The sequence below is a fragment of the Geotrypetes seraphini genome, chromosome 2, assembly GCF_902459505.1.
Source record: "Geotrypetes seraphini chromosome 2, aGeoSer1.1, whole genome shotgun sequence".
Lineage (NCBI taxonomy): Eukaryota > Metazoa > Chordata > Amphibia > Gymnophiona > Dermophiidae > Geotrypetes > Geotrypetes seraphini.
This window is the reverse complement of record NC_047085.1, coordinates 124,971,504-124,993,128: the sequence shown is the minus strand read 5'-3', so window position 1 is coordinate 124,993,128 and position 21,625 is coordinate 124,971,504. Positions and strand designations below refer to the sequence as shown.

Here is a 21,625-nt window from a genome sequence, read left to right as displayed (position 1 = left end):
TACAAATGATAACTAGAAGATAATAGCAAAATTGACTTTAGAATCTTAGATAATTGCAAAATTGATTTCTAAAATCTAAAATTTTCATAAAACATAAGAAATATGGATTGTTCTTATGTCAAAAACCTGGACAAGCTAGCTTCATAAAAAATTAAGCATAACTAAAACCTCAAAAATGTATTCACTTAGAAGCTCTTAAGAGGATACATGTATACAATTTAGAGTATATAATTTTTTAAGAGTATATTGTAGTGCCTAGTCCTACATCATACAATATTTACTGCTAATGGCTCTGAAAATAGTGTTTAGTGGTTAAATGACAACATTGGGGCTCATTTTCAAAGCATTTAGACACACAAAGTACTATAGAACCCCCATACTGATTGACTACCATCACAGATCAGATCTCTTGAAGGTCTCCTCAACTTCAGAAAAGCAATAAAAACATATCTCTTCATCTGACCCCCTGCCCTTGATCCATGGACTACAAAGAATTGTATATTGATAACAAACCAGTCTGTGTCACGTAAGAATAACGACACCTAATATGTGCCAACCAGGATGAAAACTTGCATTGTACACTTGTACTGATATTATGTATGTTTAACCAGTAACCTGTTCTGCACTCTTTGGGGACAACGGGATAGAAAATGAATTAAATAATAAATAAATACTAACTGTGCTCTATAACTTTCCTAAGAAATGTAGGGAAAATGCAAAAACAGTTAAATATCAACCAGCATAAAATACAACCAAGATCTGTGAACTCAAAGAACATAGCACAGATCTACAGGTGAGAACTAGAGGCTGCCAAATTTCAGTTTCAGCATTGAAACCAGCCTGAAATTTGCATTTGGCCTACTTCTGGTATTGACTGATAATGCTGGTGTATTTTCAAAACTGTGGCTCTCTTCCTCCTTCTCTCCACAGAACCAAAAAAGCTCTCACGTCCTCCCTCCCACCCCCTAACCGAAGACACCCTCCTGGACTCGCACATAGGCCCCCCTTCTCTGAACTCCAACACTACCAACCCCAACACTACCAACCTGGTGCTCTAGTGGTAAGTCAAAGTAGGAGCAATCCCTATGCCATCTCCACAGTTAAAATGGCTACCGCAACTTCCAGCGACAGTCTCGCAAGATTGCTGCTGAAGGTTAGGGCAGTCATGGATAACAGTGATTTGGTGCTGGGCTTGGACTGGTTTCAGCTAAAAACAAAAGGCAAATTCCTGTCACAGATTTGTTTCAGCCAAACCTGAAAAAAATAGTTTCAATTGTCCTCTATCGACAGCTGCATTTTGAATAATTTTATCCTGCAGTAACACAGCTAAAAAGGAATTAAGGTAGTAAAGTTTGCAGAATTATTAAAATGAAACTGAGTAACATGCAGTTTTCAGCTGTGGGGAAGAATAAAGATTTATGTGATTTATGTGGGTAACAAGTATTAATTTTTATAATACTATCCTCCTCTTCTATTAAACTGCACTAGCAGTTTTTAGCGAAGAGAGCCGCACTACATGGCCTGCGCTGGTCCCGATGCTCACAGGAACTCTATGAGCATCTTGAGCAGCGCGGGCCATTCAGCATGGCTCCCCGCGCTAGAAACTGCTAACGCAGTTTAATAGAAGAGGCCCTATATCTTAATTTAGATAAAATTGTGTTGCAAAACTTTGTCTTCTTTTAGGTCATGGCAGTAAGGCATATGCTGGATTTCTTCTAATAAAAGTTGAAGAATAATAGAAAACTTATCATGTTTCAGTATCTGTCTCTCATTTAGATACTATTCTGTAACCACATTGCTTATATTCCTTATTCAATAAAGTCATCAAAATAAATTCTAGAAAAATGATACAAATATTTAAATACTTTAAAATTATTAAGATTTACATATATATGTATGTGTGTATATATATATATATATATGTATATGTGTGTGTGTGTGTGTATTTAAATACTTGAAATGTATGTGTGTGTGAAATGTATATTTGTGTGTGTATTTGTGTGTAAATGTAAATGTGTGTGTAGGTCCCTGTTACACTAATAGTACAGTTTGCAATTGATTCAGATAGGGATTGGATGTTTAAGATTTTTTTTAAACATTATGTTGTTCCATTTTTGACTAATATAATAAGAATGTACCCTGATGTATCTCGTTCGACCCAGAGAAGAAGAAAGCAGTTTCTTATATTGAGACTTCAGGCTGTACAGTTAGGGGCAACTTTTGTCCTAAGATATCCCTGTAAGTGTGTCATGACATTTGGAGGTAACAGATATGTGTTTTATGATCCACAGCAGTTATCTAAGTTTATTTCTGATAGAAAGTCTTCATGAGCTTCTCTGTTCTCAAGCTAGCTCAAAAGAATTGTTTATGAGCAGTCAGATCGCCTCTTTAGTTTGCCTGATACTTAGTTTCTTGGTTGCCTTATTTCAGGTTTTTCTTTAGCTTCGTCTCCAAAATTGTATAGGTTTATATCCTTTAAGCAATTTGGAATGTTAATTTAATTTCAGTTTACATTGTATGTTTTCCTTTATTGACTTGTAATTATTGTCAATTGTTAAAATTATAAATAAAGTTTTTAAAAAATGTATGTGTGTGTATTTAAATACTTAAAAATTATTACGATCATACATATATGTGTGTGTGTATATATATATATATATATATATATATATATATATATATGTATATGTGTGTATTTAAATACTTGAAATGTATGTGTGTGTGTATTTGGGTGTAAATGTATGTGTGTGTATACTTGAAATATATATGTGTGTGTATTTAAATACTTGAAAATTATTAAGATCATGTGTGTATGTATATATATCAATATAATAAAACCATAGGCGGCGCATGCGCACTCTTATCGGCGTGCTTCCATGATCCGTAGGTCCGTGGCCGCCAAGAGTGCAGCATGCCCCGCGCTTACTAGGTCCCCACGCGCAGCTGAGAGATTTTAAAAGGCGGCACTCCCTGCTCTCCTGCAACGGCGGTTTCCCCAAATAGGGGAAAACTCACTCCCTGCTCTCCTCGGCACGCCGGTTTCCCTAGATAGGGGAAAACTCACTCCCTGCTCTCCTCGGAACGCCGGTTTTAACGGGAAAACTCACTCCCTGCTCTCCTCGGCACGCCGGTTTTAACGGGAAAACTCACTCCCTGCTCTCCTCGACACGGCGCTGCCATTTTTGGCACGGCGGTTTCAACAGATAGGGGAAGCCCGCCTCTCCTCGGCACGGTGGTTTCCCCAGATAGGGGAAGACGAACAGCTCACTCCCGGCTCATGGTCCTGCCACTGCTGCCGTTCCTGTTCACAGCAGCCTGCACGTCGCCGACTCCACCCCGCCCGCAACAACCGCTACCGCTCATGTTCAAAGCGGCCTGCTGAAGTTCGCGACCGACTGTAGCGAACCTCGCAGGCCGCTCTCCACATGGTAGCACGTTCCCTCTGACGCGATCACGTCAGAGGGAACATGGTACTGAGGTGGACAGCGGCCTGCGAGGTTCGCTACAGGCGGCTGCGAACCTCAGCAGGCCGCTTTAAATAGGAGTGGCAGCGGTGGCAGGAACCATGGATGGAGGGAGGGGAAGAGGAAAAAGAAGGGCCATGGAGCAGGCAGGAAAGGGGGCTGTTTTGGTGGGAGGGTTGTTCTGAGTGCAGACAGCATGGAGCAGATACGCATTGCAGAATAGGGGGAGAGGGAAAGGGGTCTGCTTTGGGGGGAGGGGTGTGCTGGGGCACACAGCAATCAGGTGGGGGAGGAACAGAAGTGGGCCACAGAGCAGGTAGGCATTGCAGAACAGGGGGAGAGGGAAAGGGTGCTGCTTTGGCAAGCAGGGGGGCCAGGGAGACAGACAGAAAGAAAGACGGACAGACAGGGGACCAGGGAGAGACACAGACACAAAGAATGACAGACAGACAGCATCCAAGGAGAGAGAGACAAATAAAAAAAAAAACCAGACATACAGACATCTACTCTGGGCGGCGGGAGGAAGGCAGTACGGAGTGCTGCTGGAAGTGGCTGCTGGGAGAAGGGCTTCGAGCCGCAGAAGACTGTCCACAAAGCCCCTGCGGAGAGTTGGCCCAACCTCTCCTTCCTCACTGAAGCCGAAGAAGCTGCAGGCCCCGCTCCCTCTCGTGCTCTGAGCACTCACGATTGGCTAAAGGGTGTCGTGCCGGTGCTGCAGGTACAGGGGGAGGCTTTTGTTGGAGAGGTTTGCTGGGGGGCAGACAGCTTTGCTTGGAGGGGGGGGGAAGACAGAAGGGGGCCATGGAGAGACAGTCAGGGAGAGGAATAGGGGGCTGCTTTGGGGGAAGGGGTATGCTGGGGGCAGACAGCTTTGCTCTGGGGGGGCAGGGGAATGACACAAGGACACAGACACAAAGAATGACACACAGGGGGCCAGTGAGACAGATAGAAAGGAAGACATTCAGGCAGCGTCCAAGGAGAGACAGCCAGTGTCCAAGGAGAGAAAACCAAATAAACATAGACAGACAGACAGCGGCCAAGGGGAGAGAGAGAAAGAAAGAAGGACAGACACACACATCTATTCTAGCACCTGTTAATGTAACGGGCTTAAAGACTAGGGTTTATTATGTTGTCTGGGAAGTATGTCTGTTATGTTCAGTTGATGGAGTTTTTAGATAGTTGAAACTTTGCTCTACATGTTTGTATGCATTGTTGCTTGGGGAGGGGAGAGCATTTTAAAGCTCTCACGCTAAGTTTTCAGTAAATTTAATAAAATATTAAGATTGCACATCTATTTTAGCACCCGTTAATCTAACGGGCTTAAACACTAGTGTGTATATATATATATATATATATATATATATATATATATATATATATACACACACACACACACACACACATATATATATATATATATATACTAGTCTTTAAGCCCGTTACATTAACGGGTGCTAGAATATATGTATGTCTGTCTTTCTTTCTGTCTCACTCCCTGCCCTTGTGTCTTTCTTCTTTTCTTTCTGTCTCCCTCCCTCCTATTATTTGTCTTTCTTTCTATTTGTCTCTCTTTCTGCCCCCTATGCAGCATTTATCTCCCCTTGTCCACTTTCCTGTACAGTAGCCATATCAGCATTCCCTCCCCCTCCATTTCCTTGTGCATCAGCATTCCCCCCCTCCCTACTTCCCTGTGCAGCATGTTCCTCCCTCGGGTGCTAGAATATGTGTGTGTGTCTGTCTATTTCTTTCTCTCTCTGTCTCCTTAGCCACTTTTTCCTGTCCATTCTCCCTTCTTTTTACCTCCCCTGTGTCCACCACCACCCCTTCACTGCTCCCCTTATCCAGCAGCAGCCCTTCTCCCTTTGTTTTACCTCCCCCCTGTCCATCAGTACCTCTTCCTGCTCTCCATGTCCAACAATAGGCATCCCTTCCTTTTTTCCCCCCTGTCCATCATCACCTCTTCCTGCTCCCTCTGTCCAGCAATAGGCCTCCCTTCATTTCCGCCCCCCCCCGTCGATCAGCATCTCTTCCTGCTCCCCCTGTCCAGCAGTAGGCCTCCCTTTATTTTTCCCCCTGTCCATCAGCATCTCTTCCTGCTCCCCCTGTCCAGCAGTAGACCTCCCTTCATTTTTCCCCCCTGTCCACCACCACCTCTTCATTGCTCCCCTTATCCAGCAGCAGCCCTTCTCCCTTTGTTTTACCTTCCCCCTGTCCATCAGCACCTCTTCCTGTTCCCCCTGTCCAGCAGTAGGCCTCCCTTCATTCCCCCCTGTCCATCAGCAGGTCTCCCTTAATTTCCCCCCTGTCCATCTGCACCTCTTCCTGCTCCCCCTGTCCAACAATAGGCCTCCCTTCCTTTCCCCCCCCCCCTGTCCATCATTACCTCTTCCTGCTCCCCCTGTCCAGAGTTTTTTATTTACTGGGATAGAGTCCTTGCGCCCCCCCCCCCTCTTCCCTTCCCTTGTAACTCGGCGAATCAAGCAGCCTGTGCAGCAGTCTTCACACGCTGCTTCGGGTCCTTCTACTGCCCTTATTTGCTCTGCCGCGTCTCTGATGACATCATCAGAGACGCGGCAGAGCAAATCAGGGCAGTAGAAGGGCCTGAAGCAGCGTGTGAAGACTGCTGCATAGGCTTCTTGAATCGCCGAGTAGGTATTCAGGTCAGCGGCAAAGAACTCCTCTGGTCTGTTGCGGAGGGCGGCCCGGCTCCATTTATTGATTCGTTGGGGGGGGGGGGAATGCGCTGTGTTGGGGGGAAGGGTAGGCAGACGCGGGGACCGGGTTGCGCGCCGCAGCTCCTCTCTGTCGATCCTGGTCCAGTTCGAAAGAGGAGCCGGGGGTGAGGAAGGCCGCCGCAGCTATGTAAATTTTTTTTTATTTGAAAGCCGCCGGGGCCGCGCATGCGCAATTGTTTTTTCGCGACAGATCAGGGAACACGTTTTTTTTAGTGCGCATCCGCGGCCTATCATTTTATTATATTAGATACACACACACACATATACATACATATATATATATATATATATATATATATATATATACACACACACACATATACATACATACACACACACACATGGTAAAATTATGGTCATACCTGTTAATTTTCTTTCCTTTAGAAGCAGCAGATGAATCCAGACTAGTGGGTATAGCTCACATCGACCAGCAGGTGGAGATAGAGAACTGATTAACAGTTGGCCTTAAAGCCTGGTGTTCTTTCTGTTGATTCAGTTATGCACTTTGCCCAAGCATCCCGAAGGAGAATGAGCAGCCACAAACTCCATTCCAGTAAAAAACGTGCCCTTCTCATTTGAATCCCATTGATATTTTCTCGTTTTTCGTATCTTGCGTTTTTTTTTTTTTTTTTTTTTCAGTCATGAAATAATACACTTACCAACCATAGCCCCGGCTAACCTAATGACCTAAATACCCTACACACAGTCCGTGCCCATGGGGAGGGGCTCTGGATTCATCTGCTGCTTCTAAAGGAAAGAAAATTAACAGGTATGACCATAATTTTACCTTCCATAGCAAAGCAGCAGATGAATCCAGACTAGTGGGATGTAGCAAAGCAAACTCAAACTGGGTGGGACGCCAATGCCGCCTCTGCCAGCACTGCCGCGCCAAAACTCGCCTCTGAACGGGCTGCTACATCTAACCGATAATGCTTTGAAAAAGTATTCCCTGACGACCAAGTGGCCGCCCGGCAAATCTCCTCTAATGACATCCCCCCGGACTCCGCCCAAGATGTAGCTAAAGCCCGAGTGGAATGAGCCTGCAGGTGCTCCGGTACCTTCTTCCCTGATAACACATAAGCCGAAGCAATAGCTTCCTTGACCCAACGCGCAATGGACGCTTTAGACGCCGCCATCCCTTTGTTTTTACCCGCGAACGCGACAAAGAGATGGTCCGACCGGCGAAAAGCATTCGTCACCTCCAAATAATGGAGAAGCATACGGCGGACATCCAGAAGCCGTACCGACAAAAAACGCTTCCCCCAATCCTCCTTCCTGAAAGATGGCAGAAACAGACTCTGGTTCACATGAAAGGACGAAATAACCTTAGGCAGGAAGGACGGCACCGTACGCACCGTCACCCCAGTCTCCGAGAAACGCAAAAAGGGTTCCCTGCAAGAAAGCGCTTGCAACTCCGATACTCGCCTTGCTGAAGCCATCGCCACCAAAAAAACTGTTTTTAGTGTGACATCTTTCAAAGTGGCCGCTGACAGGGGCTCAAAAGGTGCCCCCTGCAATTTCCCAAGGACGAGCTTAAGGTTCCAAGTTGGACAAATTCGCTTAACCGGCGGCCGGATATGTTGAACCCCCTTGAGGAAACGCACCACGTCCGGCTGCGATGCGAGAGACGAGCGAGCCACCCGGCCCCTGTAACAGGCAATGGCCGATACTTGAACCTTTAAAGAGTTATATGCTAACCCTTTCTCTACGCCCTCCTGCAGGAACGCAAGAATAGCCGGCAGCGAAGCATGGAAAGGCGCAATACCGTGTATTCCGCACCATGCCTCAAAGATTCTCCAGACCCTCGCATAGGAGGCTGACGTTGAAATCCTCTTAGCCTTAAGCAGGGTGGAAATCACCCGTTCTGAATAGCCCTTCTTTCTCAGTCTTGACCTTTCAATAGCCAGGCCGTAAGACCAAAGCGGCCCGGATCTTCCATTAATATCGGACCCTGAGTTAGCAAGTCCGGAGTAACCTGGAACACTACCTGCTCGCCTACCGACAGCCGCATCAGATCCGCGTACCACGGCCGCCGTGGCCAATCCGGAGCCACCAGGATTACTCTGCCTTGAAAGCGAGAGATGCGCTGCAACACCCGCCCTATCATGGGCCAAGGCGGGAATACATACAGCAGGGAATTCGGAGGCCACGGGAGAGCTAATGCGTCCACCCCCTCCGATCCCTGTTCCTTGCGTCTGCTGAAGAACCGAGGCACCTTCGTATTGCGGGAAGAGGCCATGAGATCCATCTCTGGCAACCCCCATCGACGGACTAGCAGGCTGAACGCTCGAGGCGACAACTCCCATTCGCCCGGATCGAGAAGAGTTCTGCTGAGGAAGTCCGCTTGCACGTTTTCGTGCCCTGCAATGTGGGCCGCCGACAGAAGCGGAACCTGCCCCTCTGCCCACCGAAACAAACGTCTTGCCTCCTCGGCTAACTGCGGGCTCCGGGTACCCCCCTGACGATTGACATACGCGACCGCCGTGACACTGTCCGAAAAGATCCTGGTCGGTCTGTCTTGAACTAGGGCCTGAAAAGCCCGCAGCGCTAACCGGATCGCTCTCAATTCCAGCAAGTTTATGGGCCATTGAGCCTCCTGGGAAGACCACCTTCCCTGCACCGACGTGTGCATGCACTGGGCTCCCCAACCCTGCAGGCTGGCATCCGTTGTAACCACCACCCAATCCGGTGTGGCCAACGGCATGCCCCTCCAAAGATGCACGCCCTGGAGCCACCAGCGCATGCTGTGAGCCGCCCGAGGACTCCACTGGAGACGCACATTGTAGTTCAGAGACGCTGGCGACCAGCGAGAGAGCAGAGACTGCTGTAAGGGTCTCATGTGGCTCCGGGCCCAGGGAACCACCTCCAGAGTCGCCACCATGGAGCCCAGCACCTGCACATAATCCCAAACTCGAGGTCTGGGCGACCCGAGAAGGAGGCGAATTTGCGCCTGCAATTTCTCCCCCCGGTCTCGGGGTAGAAACACCTTCCCCTGAGTCGTATCGAACCGTACCCCCAGATGCACCAAAGACTGCGACGGGGACAACACACTCTTGGGAAAGTTGACAATCCACCCCAACGACTGAAGGAGAGAGATCACTCTCTGCGTCACCGACAAACTCTCCTGCTGGGAAGAGGCGCGGATCAACCAATCGTCCAAGTAAGGGTGTACCCGAATCCCTTCCTTGCGTAGAAAGGCGGCTACCACCACCATGACTTTGGAAAACGTGCGGGGAGCCGTCGCCAGGCCAAAGGGCATTGCCCGAAACTGAAAATGTTGGCCCAGAATCGCAAACCGCAGATACCGCTGATGCGGAGGCCATATCGGAATATGGAGGTACGCCTCCTTGAGATCGAGAGACGTGAGGAACTCTCCTGGTCTCACCGCCGCAATAACTGAGCGCACCGTTTCCATTCGGAAATGGCGCACGCTGAGGAATCTGTTGACCCCTTTGAGATCCAGCACTGGTCTGAAGGACCCCCCCTTCTTTGGTACAATGAAGTATAGGGAATAGATACCGCGGCCTACCTCTTCCGGGGGCACCGGTACCACCGCCCCCAGATCGAGCAGCCTCTGAAGTGTCCTGCGGACCTCGGATCCCTTGGCCGCGCCACGGCACGGGGACACCAAGAAAGAATCTACGACGGGAGCGGCGAATTCTAATTTGTACCCTTCGTGAACAATGTCCAACACCCATTGGTCGGACGTGACCGCGGCCCACTCCGCCCGGAAAGCCGAAAGCCGACCCCCTAAGGGCAGGGCGGAGGGAGCCAAGCCCCCGTCATTGTGGAGGGCGACTGGCTGGGGTACGGGCTGACTGCCCTGAAGAGGGTCTCGCCGCCCGAAAGGAGCTTCTCTGCTGAAACCGAGGTCTCGAAGCAGAGAACGGGCCAGATGCAGCCCTAGAAAAAGGTTTACCAACCCTGGCCCGCCTAACATCCCGGAAACGCGGTCTAGATGATGCGGCCCTTACCGGGGGCCTAGCCCTGTCCTCCGGTAAACGCTGCGTTTTGGTATCCCCAAAATCCTTTACCAGTTTATCCAACTCCGCTCCAAACAATAAACCCCCTCTAAACGGGAGTCTCACCAGCCTGAGCTTGGACGCCGCATCGGCCGCCCAATGACGGAGCCACAAGGACCTGCGGGAAACCACCGTCAGAGCCATCTGTTTCGCAGACGCCCGAATAATATCATACAAGGAGTCCGCCAAATAAGCCAAGCCGGACTCCAAGTCAGCCAGTTCCGAAGGGACAGTACCTCCAGACTCCAGCAATTTATCGGTCATCCCTTGTGACCACTGCAGACAAGCCCGCGCCGCGTAAGAACTGCAGATTGCGGCCTGTAAGGTAACTGCAGCCACATCAAAGGACATCTTTAGGGATGCCTCAATCTTTCTATCCTGTGCATCCTTAAGTGTCACGCCCCCTTCTACCGGCAAGGTAGTTCTCTTAGTCACCGCTGCCACCAGAGCGTCCACCTTAGGCAATCTAAACCTGTCCAGTTCGGTCGGTTCGACTGGATACAAGAGCCTCATGGCCCTTGCCACCCGCAAACTGGCCTCCGGCGCCTCCCATTGCGCCGAGATCAGCTCCTGCATGGCCTCATGGACCGGAAAGGCCTTAGACGGCCTACGCGTACCCGCCATCAAGGGGTTACCGGACCCCGTGGCATCGTTCTGAGCAATGTTCAAACTCTGCAAAGCTTTTGAAATAAAAGAAGAAAGCTCCTCTCTATGGAACAACCGGATAGCCGTAGGGTCATCCCCCTCCCTACTCGGGATACTCTCCGTGTCCCAATCCAATAGCTCCCCTTCCTCCAATGACTCAGGCAGGGAGAAAGGAGATCTGGGCAACATATCCACTGCCTCTGCAGACACTAGCCTGCGCTTCTTGGCCCCCTGCGACTGGCCCGGGGAGCCTACTGCCCCTGCCGCGGGTCTAGCCTCTGTCCCCTCCCCCCCCCTTAGAGGTAGAGGGTACCGCAAGGGCCCGCCCGGCCCCCAGCCCCGGCTGGGTAGGCTGCGAGCGCTGTAACTGAAAAGCCTGATGGAGCAACATCACAAATTCGGGCGAAAATGCACCCCAGCTAAGAGGCACTCCCCCGCCCTGCTCCGCGCCGAGGGGAGGGGCCGCGCCGGCCTCCAGCGCTCCCGCCTGGTCCCCCGCCGCCTCACTCTTGTCTTCCGTGGCCGAGTCCTGCAGCAACCCTGCATCGGCTCCGAGCGGCGGGGACATTGCGCAAGCCTCCCGCACCCGGGACATGGCTGCCTCGCAAGCCGCCAAAAACGGGTCATCTGTCTGTGCTTCCAAGCACCCGGCAGAGCAAAGACCCGACCGTGTTCGGCGCTCCCCACAGCGCGAACACAGCTGACTAACTTCTGCAGCCATCCCCCCTCGGCCTGACAAAACAGCTCCAACGCGGTTTTTTTTTTTTTTTTTTACACTGGAATGAAGAAGCCAGCCACTCCTGCACCTGGAAAGGAACCCCTCTATCCAACGGAGGGGAGGGTGGAGTAGGGACCTGGGAGGGCCCAGGTGTACCTCCCAAAGCCGGCACCAAACAGCCAGGCACCCCCACCTACTGAAGAGACCAAGTCTCAACAGAGGAATCCTACCGGAACACCACTTCAATCTATCCTGCCGCAAGCAGAGACCAGGAGCTAGAAGTATAGCTCCAACCCTGCTGGGAGATAGAGCAAAACTGAATCAACAGAAAGAACACCAGGCTTTAAGGCCAACTGTTAATCAGTTCTCTATCTCCACCTGCTGGTCGATGTGAGCTATACCCACTAGTCTGGATTCATCTGCTGCTTTGCTATGGAAATATATATATAGGAGCCAATTCTCCTCATCTGTTTCCAGGGAGAGGTAATTTTTACTGAGTTTAGCACCCCCAATAATTTTGAAAAGTTGGCTCCTTTGTGCGCACACACACACAAACAAATCTTTTTCAAAGATGGGGAAAGAGATGAACTAGAGGACATAAATTGAAGTTGCAAGGAGTTACACTTAAAAATGTCCTCCCAGTGAAGGAGGTGAGGACCAAAATAGTGACAGAATTCAAAACGACCTGGGATAAATACATAGGATTCTTATATAGCAAGAGGATGCAATCCAAGCAAAATGTAAAATGACCTACATACTTTAAAAACAAGGCATAGAGGGGTGTAACTGAAAAGAATGGCAGGTATAACCCAATACAAAGGCATAAAGATAAGTAACCTGCACAACTCCAAGTTGGATTTACCTCTTATAGGCAATACATCATATCCTATTCAAATCTTTTACCTCCATAAGGAATTACTTCTGAAAGATGCAAATAGATCAAAGGAAAATCTAGGTTTACCTTAGTTAATCGTCCCTTTAGAGTCTCCATGATGTGGATTATGATTTTACAGAAAAACTCTTTTAAAGCATCAAAATCACAGTGCCACATAAGAGTAAGAAGAGATTTGTCCACAATAGTCTGTCGAATGGTGTTCGACCAAAGGTTCTCGTTTTTGAACATGTCATGTACTGTTTCCAGTAGAGCCACCTGTTTATCACAATTACCTCTGAAAGGGATAAAACATATTGCATGAAAGAAAGCTAAACAAAATTTTGCTTTTTTTTTTTTTTTTACTTATTAAAGTGTGAACCACACACTTTAACAACAAGATAACATTAGGAGAATTAATGTTGTCTTGTTGTTTATTATTATAAATATAACAGTTTTAATACTTTATTTTTATGGCTTCAAAAAAGAGATTAGGTTCTTACCTTGATATCTTTTCCAGTAGATAGGAATGGTATGCTGAACAGTAAAGTTGTGCAAACACAAAGAAAAAAAGTAAAGACCTTTGTTCCACAATACCAGTGGAGAATCCAAAGCAACAAATATCTTAACATAACATAGCAACATAGTAAATGACAGCAGACAAAGACCTGAACGATCAATCCAGTCTGCCCATTAGTTATTAAAAATACATGATCAAATTAATTTGTCTCTTCCTGGATATTTCTGGGACAGAGACTAAAGTCCACCCAGTATTGTCCCAGGTTCCAACTGCTGAAGTTGACATCCAAGTTCTCTCCAGCCCATCCAACCATCCCGCCTTCTGCAGGACCATCTACTGTGAAGTCTAGCCAGTAATGTCCTCACGTTCCAAGCTAGTCGAGTTCCCACTGATCTCCTCCCCAGCCCATCCCACACAAATCACCACACATGGGACACATACCGTACAAGTCTGTCCAATACTGGCCCCAGTATTTATACCATCTGTTTTCTAATTAGTCTCTGGATATAGCAGGAACTATCAGATTTGAAAGTTTATTAAGGATAAAATATCCAACATAAAATCATATAAGAAACATCAAAATTAGCAAACCATTTGTTCAGAAATAAAACTTATACCAAAACAATTTCATAATACACTAATTACTCCCAAGAATGGTAATTTAAAATGGACCCTACACGGGCTATGTTTCAGCGGAACTTTGCCTTCGTCAGGGGCCCTTAAACAAAATAAAATAAGACAATGAGGAAGGAGTATGAAAGCTTAAGTGTCCCTATGCATCTCCCTAGACCAGGGGTAGGCAATTTTGGTCCTCGAGAGCCGGAGCCAGGTCAGATTTTCAGGATATCCACAATGAATATGTATGAGATGGATTTGCATGCACTGCCTCCTTGAGCTGCTAATCTATCTCATGCATATTTATTGTGGATATCCTGAAAACCTGATCTGGCTCCGGCTCTTGAGTACCGGAATTGCCTACCCCTGCCCTAGACCCATGACAAATGCCTACAGTGTGGGCATCCTTCCTTGGGATAATTTTTTCTACAAACGTGTGTCCTGATTAGCTGCCAGACGCCACCTACAATTGGGATGCCTGTTTGAAGAATCAGCCCCTATGTAGCTTCTGCAGCAAGACTAGCTTAGGCTAATTGCTGGAAACAAAAGGAATGGAATTTAATGATGTGAAAATTACATAATATCTGAAAAATGGCCATTTTTGAAAAAACAAGATTGACATTTTTCAGTTTTGAAAATGAGCACGTTTGGTATTGGACTTCTGTGTGTCTTCCGCAAAATGTTCAAACTTTGATTTGGATGTCATATTGAAAATGACCTTCCACATATGTAACATAGAAACATAGAAAAATGACGGCAGAAAAGGGCCAAAGCCCATCAAGTCTGCTCACTCCAGTGACCCTTCCCCCATGAGTTTGCTCACCAACCTCCTGCCCTTACCTCATTAGAGATCCCACATGAATATCCCATTTATTTTTGAAATCTGCCACGCTGTTGGCCTCAATCACCTGCCGTGGGAGTTCATTCCAATGATCGACCACCCTCTCAGTGAAGAAATACTTTCTGGAGTCCCCATGAAATTTCCCTCCCCTGATTTTCGGCGGATGCCCTCTGGTGGACGAAGGTCCCATAAGACGAAAGATATCCTCTTCCACCTCGATACGACCTGTGATATAATCATGTCTCCTCTCTCTCTTGTACTCATGGGTATTGGGATATACCAGAGTCCCCTCAGCTTCTGAGATGGGCAACAAGGAATTCCCCCATTTTAAGGGTCTTCTTATGAAAAGTTCCAGAAAAGAGCTACACTTGCCTCAGCAAATATGAGGCAATGAGAATCATGGTTTCCTGGTTAAGTCTTGCATGCTGAAGGTACATTGAGTTTGTCTTATTCTGAGTCTCCATTCAACAAAGCTGTGCTTAACACTGCAGAGGAGACAGCACAGATTTGATAAACAAGATTCGGATGATTCAGTCCTTTCTCGAAACAAATTCATGTCAAGAAAAATATAGTCTCCAACATATGAAGTTTGGATCTTTACAAGAAAAAATAAGCTTTTGAATTTGAAAATTTAAACTTATTATTTGTAAAACCTTTTAAAAAATATAAGGATTTTGGTGACTTAGTGAAGAAGCTGGAAATCCTTTGAGTGCTGGCTGCACAGCCATATTATCTTAAAGGTTATACCTCAGAAGGTCATTCACCATAGACCAATATAATTTATAGTAAGGAGAGAGAATATATATGTGTATTTATGCTAATATATTGAGTGTACAGAATATCGACACTTTTGCAGGTTAAGTGTACATGTACCACACTTAAGTAGCAGCAAACCACCTAAGCACTATTCTGGAATGGTGGCAACTAATATAAATGCAAGAAGGGTGTTCACATGGGTTCACATGCCACTTAAGTGCACAACTTACAGAATATAGTGTAAAATGCACCCTTGCCATAAAGTATTTGGCTGGTACAACTGAAGTACTTAAAAGTAAGGCAGGCCGATACCAGGTTACACTAGTATTATATTTAAGGATGTGGGTGTCCAAGTGCCGTTTTAGAACAGACTGTCATCAGGGCCCCTCAAAAGAGGCGCTCACTTATAGATTACCCCCCATAGTCTCATCCTAGTGGTCAACTTAAGGAACTTATTCACGAATGCACTGAAGCTGTCACAAGCTTTCCAATCACATAGTTAGAGGAAAGAACTGCAGGAATGAGAGAAAGTCATAGCAGTGACAGGAGTACATCTATTATTATATAAATAAACTAGTCAATGTCACTCCATTCTCCACACCAGCAGTCCTATTCCCCTCCTGTAAATGACTGATGCCACCACACATCACCATAAATAACCCGTTCCCAGCATTTCTCAACCATCAACTATTCAATTATTTGAGCTAAACATGCTTTTCTACACATTTAATCATAGTCAAAGCATGATAACTGATGGGCAGCAAACAAAATATTTTTATAACAGGGTTTACCTTCTGGAAATTCTTTTGAAACTTGTTAGAAATAATTCTTCCATAAAGTGTTTGGTATCTCGACAGAGAATTTCAGTCATTAACTTTAACAGCATTGCACTCTGGGATAACTCTAGTGCATCTAGAAACTGTGGAAAGAATTTAAATAATTATTATAAAGAAACAACTAGAAATAGGTACTGTCTCTGATAATTATAAAGAATATAAGACTTTAGCCAATACTTTTTAATGTGTCTATAAAATATTTTATAATTCTTCAGACTTTTGAAGAATTCTTAATTGCATCTACCTGTGCTCAATGTGCTCAATGAACCCCATCTAACCCACAGTAATATGGTGTTACTGTGAACCCCATCTATTGTGATCTGTTTAGACTAAAATATTTTTTAAAAGACAGCGCTACATAAAATTGTATATATTAATTTCATGTTTTAAACTAATATCTACAGATAATTAAAAATCCATTTCTGGATATTCAAATTTAGAAACATTGGTGGAGGTTTGCTCTATTATGGTTGTGAAAATTATCATGGTTTAAAGCTAGGTCATGATATGTCTGTCAGTACTCACAGGGCTGAAATTTAGGCACAAGCAACATAAGCAACTGCCTCCCTGCACCAAATTTTCCTAGATGCTGGAGGGCGGTTTCCATAGTAAATACATCCCTCTTTCCTCTGGGGAACAAGGACTACCTTCCTCTCTATACATATACTACAATAACTCAGCAAAGCTTACTCATCTTAATCAATTTCATTATTAGCGTACCTCTTGGGGACAAGGGCTGCTGCCTTGGGCCATGACAGGAAAAAGGAAATCCTATCCACAAACCCGGGTTTTAAATTGATGGGATCCTTGCCTTGTTACTAAAACCCGGGTTTGGGAATAGGATTTCCTGTTTCCTGTCATGGCCCAAGGCAGCAGCCTTTCTTCCCAAGAGGTAAGTTAATAATGAAATTGATTAAGATGAGTAAGCTTTGCTGAGTCAGTGGCGTACCTAGGGTATGTGGCACCCGGGGCCCATCATTTTTTGACACCCCCCACCCCCCCCCATGTAAAAATTTTTTTTTTTTTTTTTTTTTGCAATAACCATGAAATGGAATAAATGGTCAGAATAGAAACAGGCAATGAAAATTTTCTTTTATTGAACCTCATATATGTAACCATTATTCCAAACATAACAAAACATAAATTATGTCTAAACTGTCATGACATTAGAAGTACATATGGAGTAGTTGCAGGCAGTGGCATACTTAGGGTATGTGGCACCCAGGGCCCATCATTTTTTGACACCCCCCCCATCTATATGAAAAATATGATTTTTAGTACCAATCTACATATCGCACCACAAGAGTGTACCTAGGAAAAGGCTGCATCTTAAACACTGCAGTGAGCACTAGAACACCAACACATACATTGTAAAACTAAACAAGCCAGATCCCGCACAGTCAATTGGTCCTGTAGTCAATGCCAACTGAAAACTATGTCTTTTTCATACACACAGAACAGAGATACACCCTCGCCCAAAATGGAATAATCACAAACTAAAAATAGAAATATGTAGACAAAAGTTAAACTGATCCGCCAAGAAACCAGACCCTGGATACAATGCAACACCACAAAAAACAGTAACACATGTCCTCTAATACAGTGCAAAATATAAAGACAGTAGATGTAAATTTGAAAAAACTGATACATAACAATCACCACTTTATAAATTAACAAATAAAAATAAAACAAATAATGAGATATAAAAAAATACAATTTTATTGGACTAATCCCCGTAAGCTCGGTCCCCATCCCCGCAAACCACCTGATTCCATCCACACAAGCCTTGAATTGTTTATATTAAAGTATAAAAAGAAACAATATTCTGTACAATTGTCAATTTATAAATCAGCGTCTTCTCCCCACTCTCTTCCCCATTTCCCTTCAGCATCCTCAGCCCACTCTCTCTCCACTTTCCTTCAGCGCACGCACATAAAAACAAGCAAGTAATTTTATATCATTTTCATTCTATTCATTCATAGAAATTAAAGTCTAGATAATGCCAGTCACATAACAAAACATGATTTTACAAAAATAATTCCCTGCAGTCAAGCCTGCAAGGATTATTAGATGTCTTTCAGCAGTTCCCCTCCCTCCCTCCCCCTTACCTTTGTGGCCAAGTCAAAATGATCTACCAACAATAAAATTTTAAAAACACAAAGCACGCTGTACGCAGAGAAAATGTTAATTATCATTTATATTCCGCGGGTTTTCAAAGAGGTCAAGGCAGATGACTTTATGCAATGTCACCTCAGTAACAACTATACAAAAATAGACAAATATTCCCCCTCCCTTTTTACTAAACTGCGATAGCGGTTTTTAGCGTAGGGAGCTGCGCTGAATGCCCCACGCTGCTCTCGACGCTCATAGGCTCCCTGCGCTAAAAAACTCTATTGCGGTTTAGTAAAAGGGGGCCATAGTGCAAAATATAGACAGCAGATATAAATTTTCAAAACGGACATGTTTTGATCACTAAGTTGAAAATAAAATCATTTTTCCTACTTTTTTGTCTGGTGATTTCATGAGTCTCTGGTCCTTCTTCTGATCCTTCTTCTTTCTCTCTCCCCCTGGCTCCCCTCTTTATTTCTGCCTTTCTTTCTCTCTCCTCCTGGCCCCCCTCTTTCTTGCTGCCTTTCTTTCTCTCCCCCTTGACCCCCCTCTTTATTTCTGCCTTTCTTTCTCTCCCCTTGGTCCCCCTCTTTCTTTCTGCCTTTCTTTCTCTCTCCCCCTGGCCCTCCTCTTTCTTTCTGCCTTTCTTTCTCTCCCCCTTGACCCCCTCTTTATTTCTGCCTTTCTTTCTCTCCCCTTGGTCCCCCTCTTTATTTCTGCCTTTCTTTCTCTCCCCTTGGTCCCCCTCTTTCTTTCTGCCTTTCTTTCTCTCTCCCCCTGGCCCCCCCCTCTTTATTTTGTCCTTTCTTTCTCTCTCCCCCTAGCCTGCACAAAGCCATCGTGCCGATTTCTCCACTTCCACGATTCTTTCCCTACCCTCACCCCCAAGCCAGCAGCCGATTTCTCCCTGCTCCTTCCCCGATGTCCTGAACTTCATCGGGCAGCAGCAGCATTCACAATTCACTGCTGTTGCCCGCTTCAGGCCTTCCTCTCTGTCGGGTCCTGTCTTCATGAAAACTGGAAGTAGGCAGGACCCGGCAGAGAACAAGGCCTGAAGCCGGCAACAGCAGCGAATTGTAAACGCTGCTGCTGCCCGAAGAAGGTAATGGAGCACCGAGGCAGTCCGCTTCTCCCCCCTCCCAGCCGAACCCCCGCTGACCCTCCTATCTCCCCCCCCCGTGAACCTTTCCGACCTTCCCAGCGAGAGCAGCAAACCTCCTTCGCGGCTTTCTCCTCCCTCTGCCGCGTTACTGATGACGTCATCAGTGATGCGGCAGAGGGAGGATAAAGCCGACGCTACTGGAGGGAGGTTTGCTGCTTTCGCTGGGAGGGTCAGAAAGGTTCACTTGGGGGGGGGGAGAGAGATAGGATGGTCAGCGGGGTTTCGGCTGGGAGGGGGGAGAAGCGGTCTGCCTTGGTGCTCCAAGGCCTGGCGCCATTACCTTTTTCGATAATGGCGCCGATGCTGCTTTCGCTGGGAGGGTAGGAGCGCGATAGGGACCGGGCCAGCTGTGCACCCCCCCCTAAGGCGGCACCCGGGATGGACCTCCCCCTCGCCCCCCTTGGTACGCTACTGCCCTGGGGAAACAGCCTTCAACAAGATCGCGCGATGCCAGAGATTTTTGCCTGCTTCGGCTGTTTCCTCCGCCGCGGTCCCGCCCCTCCTCTGACATCAGAGGAGGGGCAGGACCGTGGCGGAGGAAACAGTCGAAGCAGGCAAAGATCTCTGGCATCGCGATCTTGCTGCAGGCTGTTTCCAGACGCGACACCCGGCGCAGGGGGGGGTAACTGGACCGGACCGGGAGCACCCCCTCAGGGCTTGGTACCCGGGGCGGACCGCCCCCCCCGCCCCCCCCTTGGTACGCCACTGTGCTGAGTTATTGTAGTATAGAGAGGAAGGTAATAAGATTATTGAATAAAGGATACTATGATACGTAAACCACAGCAGCACATTTTTAGACAGTTTTACTATTTTTTGTTTATTATTTTTTGTTTATAGTGTTCTCCCTCCTGAAGATGCAAACACACAAAACTCGAGTAGAGGAATCGTGTTTCTGGCCACCTTCGGGTGTGCATAGTAGTTAAACTGGGCATTTTATACTGTTTTTATATTCACTTCTACGGAGAACTGAGCAGCGGCACGCCAGATAAAACAAACAGCCACAAGCTCATTACCATAGAAATATGCCACATACTGACCTTCTTTATGCAGTCCACATAATTATTGTACTTCAAGGTCCCTTTAGGGAATTCATCAGATTTTAAAGGGAAATTAAAAGCTACTAGTTGGTCAAGTGCATTCTTCAGATCATTAAGTCTGTCTCCAGTAAGATTTGTGAAGAATGGGAGAATGATAACCGCTTGGCTCTAATAAGAAAATAAATTATACTGTTAGAGATTTAACCAACAGAATAATCCCAAATAATAAAATTCTGCTATTAAGTGATTAAAAATTGTATTGTTTAGTAGGATGCTTGACAGTATGAGGGCAATATTCAAATAGCAATTTTTACAGGACAGCCAATCCACATAGATTATATAGGCATGGATACTCAGTCCCTATACATCACATGTTTGATTCAGGCATAGCAATACTAGGTATAAAAATTGGGTTGTCCAAGCTAAATAAATAACTTCTATGCTTATGTATAGTACAAATATTCCAGGGTCTTTGTGCATATCTTATTCATAGAAGCCCTATTTAATCATTGTACATATAAGCATATTTACACATATAATTTATACTTACATTTATATAATTTTTTAGAGCTGTATATCAAATTAAAATTTTTAATCAAACAATTAATTATGTGATCCAAATATATGTATAAAAAAAGTAGAAAAATGATTTGCATGTACAGCCCTAATAAATATAAAAGCTGATGATTTTATTTTTATAATCATCTCCCCTCCCTGAGCACCATTTTTTCCCCATCTCTCTCCTTGTCTTTCCTCCCCTCCCTAGGAACCCATTCTCTGCCACTCCTCCACCTCAGGATAAATCTCACCCCCCACACAACTCCCTGCCCCTTGGGGCCTAGAAACTTGACTTGACTGCCTAAGCAGACCTGTCTCATGTATTCTTTCCCCAAGTAACTCCAATGTATTATGTAACTTCTTTCTTCTTTCATGGATTCTTTTCCCATGTAACTCAATTTATTATGTAACATCTTTTCTTCATGCATTCTATAATTCGCTGATTGTCCAGCCTTCTTTCAATGTGAACCGCCTAGAAGTCATTTGACTATGGCGGTATAGAAAAATAAAGTTATTATTATTACACTGAAAGCAGGCTGCTTTGCATTGGGTCCAAAGCCACTCTTTGTCGCTTTGGAAACAGAAGTTCTATCAGGTAGAACTTTGGTTTTGTGCCCAGTGCAAAGCAGCCTGCTTTCAGGGCAGCGGCGATCAAGACAAGTTCCCAGGGCCATGAGGGGAGGAGTACTCAGGGGAGGGCGAGCTCCAGAGTGTGAAGTGAGGTATGAAGAGATGC

At 45.9% G+C, this 21,625-nt stretch overlaps 1 protein-coding gene across 3 annotated transcripts in view; it reads right to left on the bottom strand.

Annotated features, from left to right (window-relative positions):
* Positions 1-21,625, bottom strand: part of PRKDC (protein kinase, DNA-activated, catalytic subunit) — a 524,414-nt gene that overhangs the window by 265,915 nt on the left and 236,874 nt on the right. For all 3 annotated transcript variants that reach the window (XM_033933710.1, XM_033933711.1, XM_033933712.1), the window contains 3 exons: positions 20,332-20,499; positions 15,979-16,106; positions 12,546-12,753 (listed from right to left, as the gene is read on the bottom strand). In XM_033933710.1, coding sequence (XP_033789601.1) covers positions 12,546-12,753; positions 15,979-16,106; positions 20,332-20,499 — 504 coding nt within the window. The remainder of the gene's footprint in view (positions 1-12,545; positions 12,754-15,978; positions 16,107-20,331; positions 20,500-21,625) is intronic.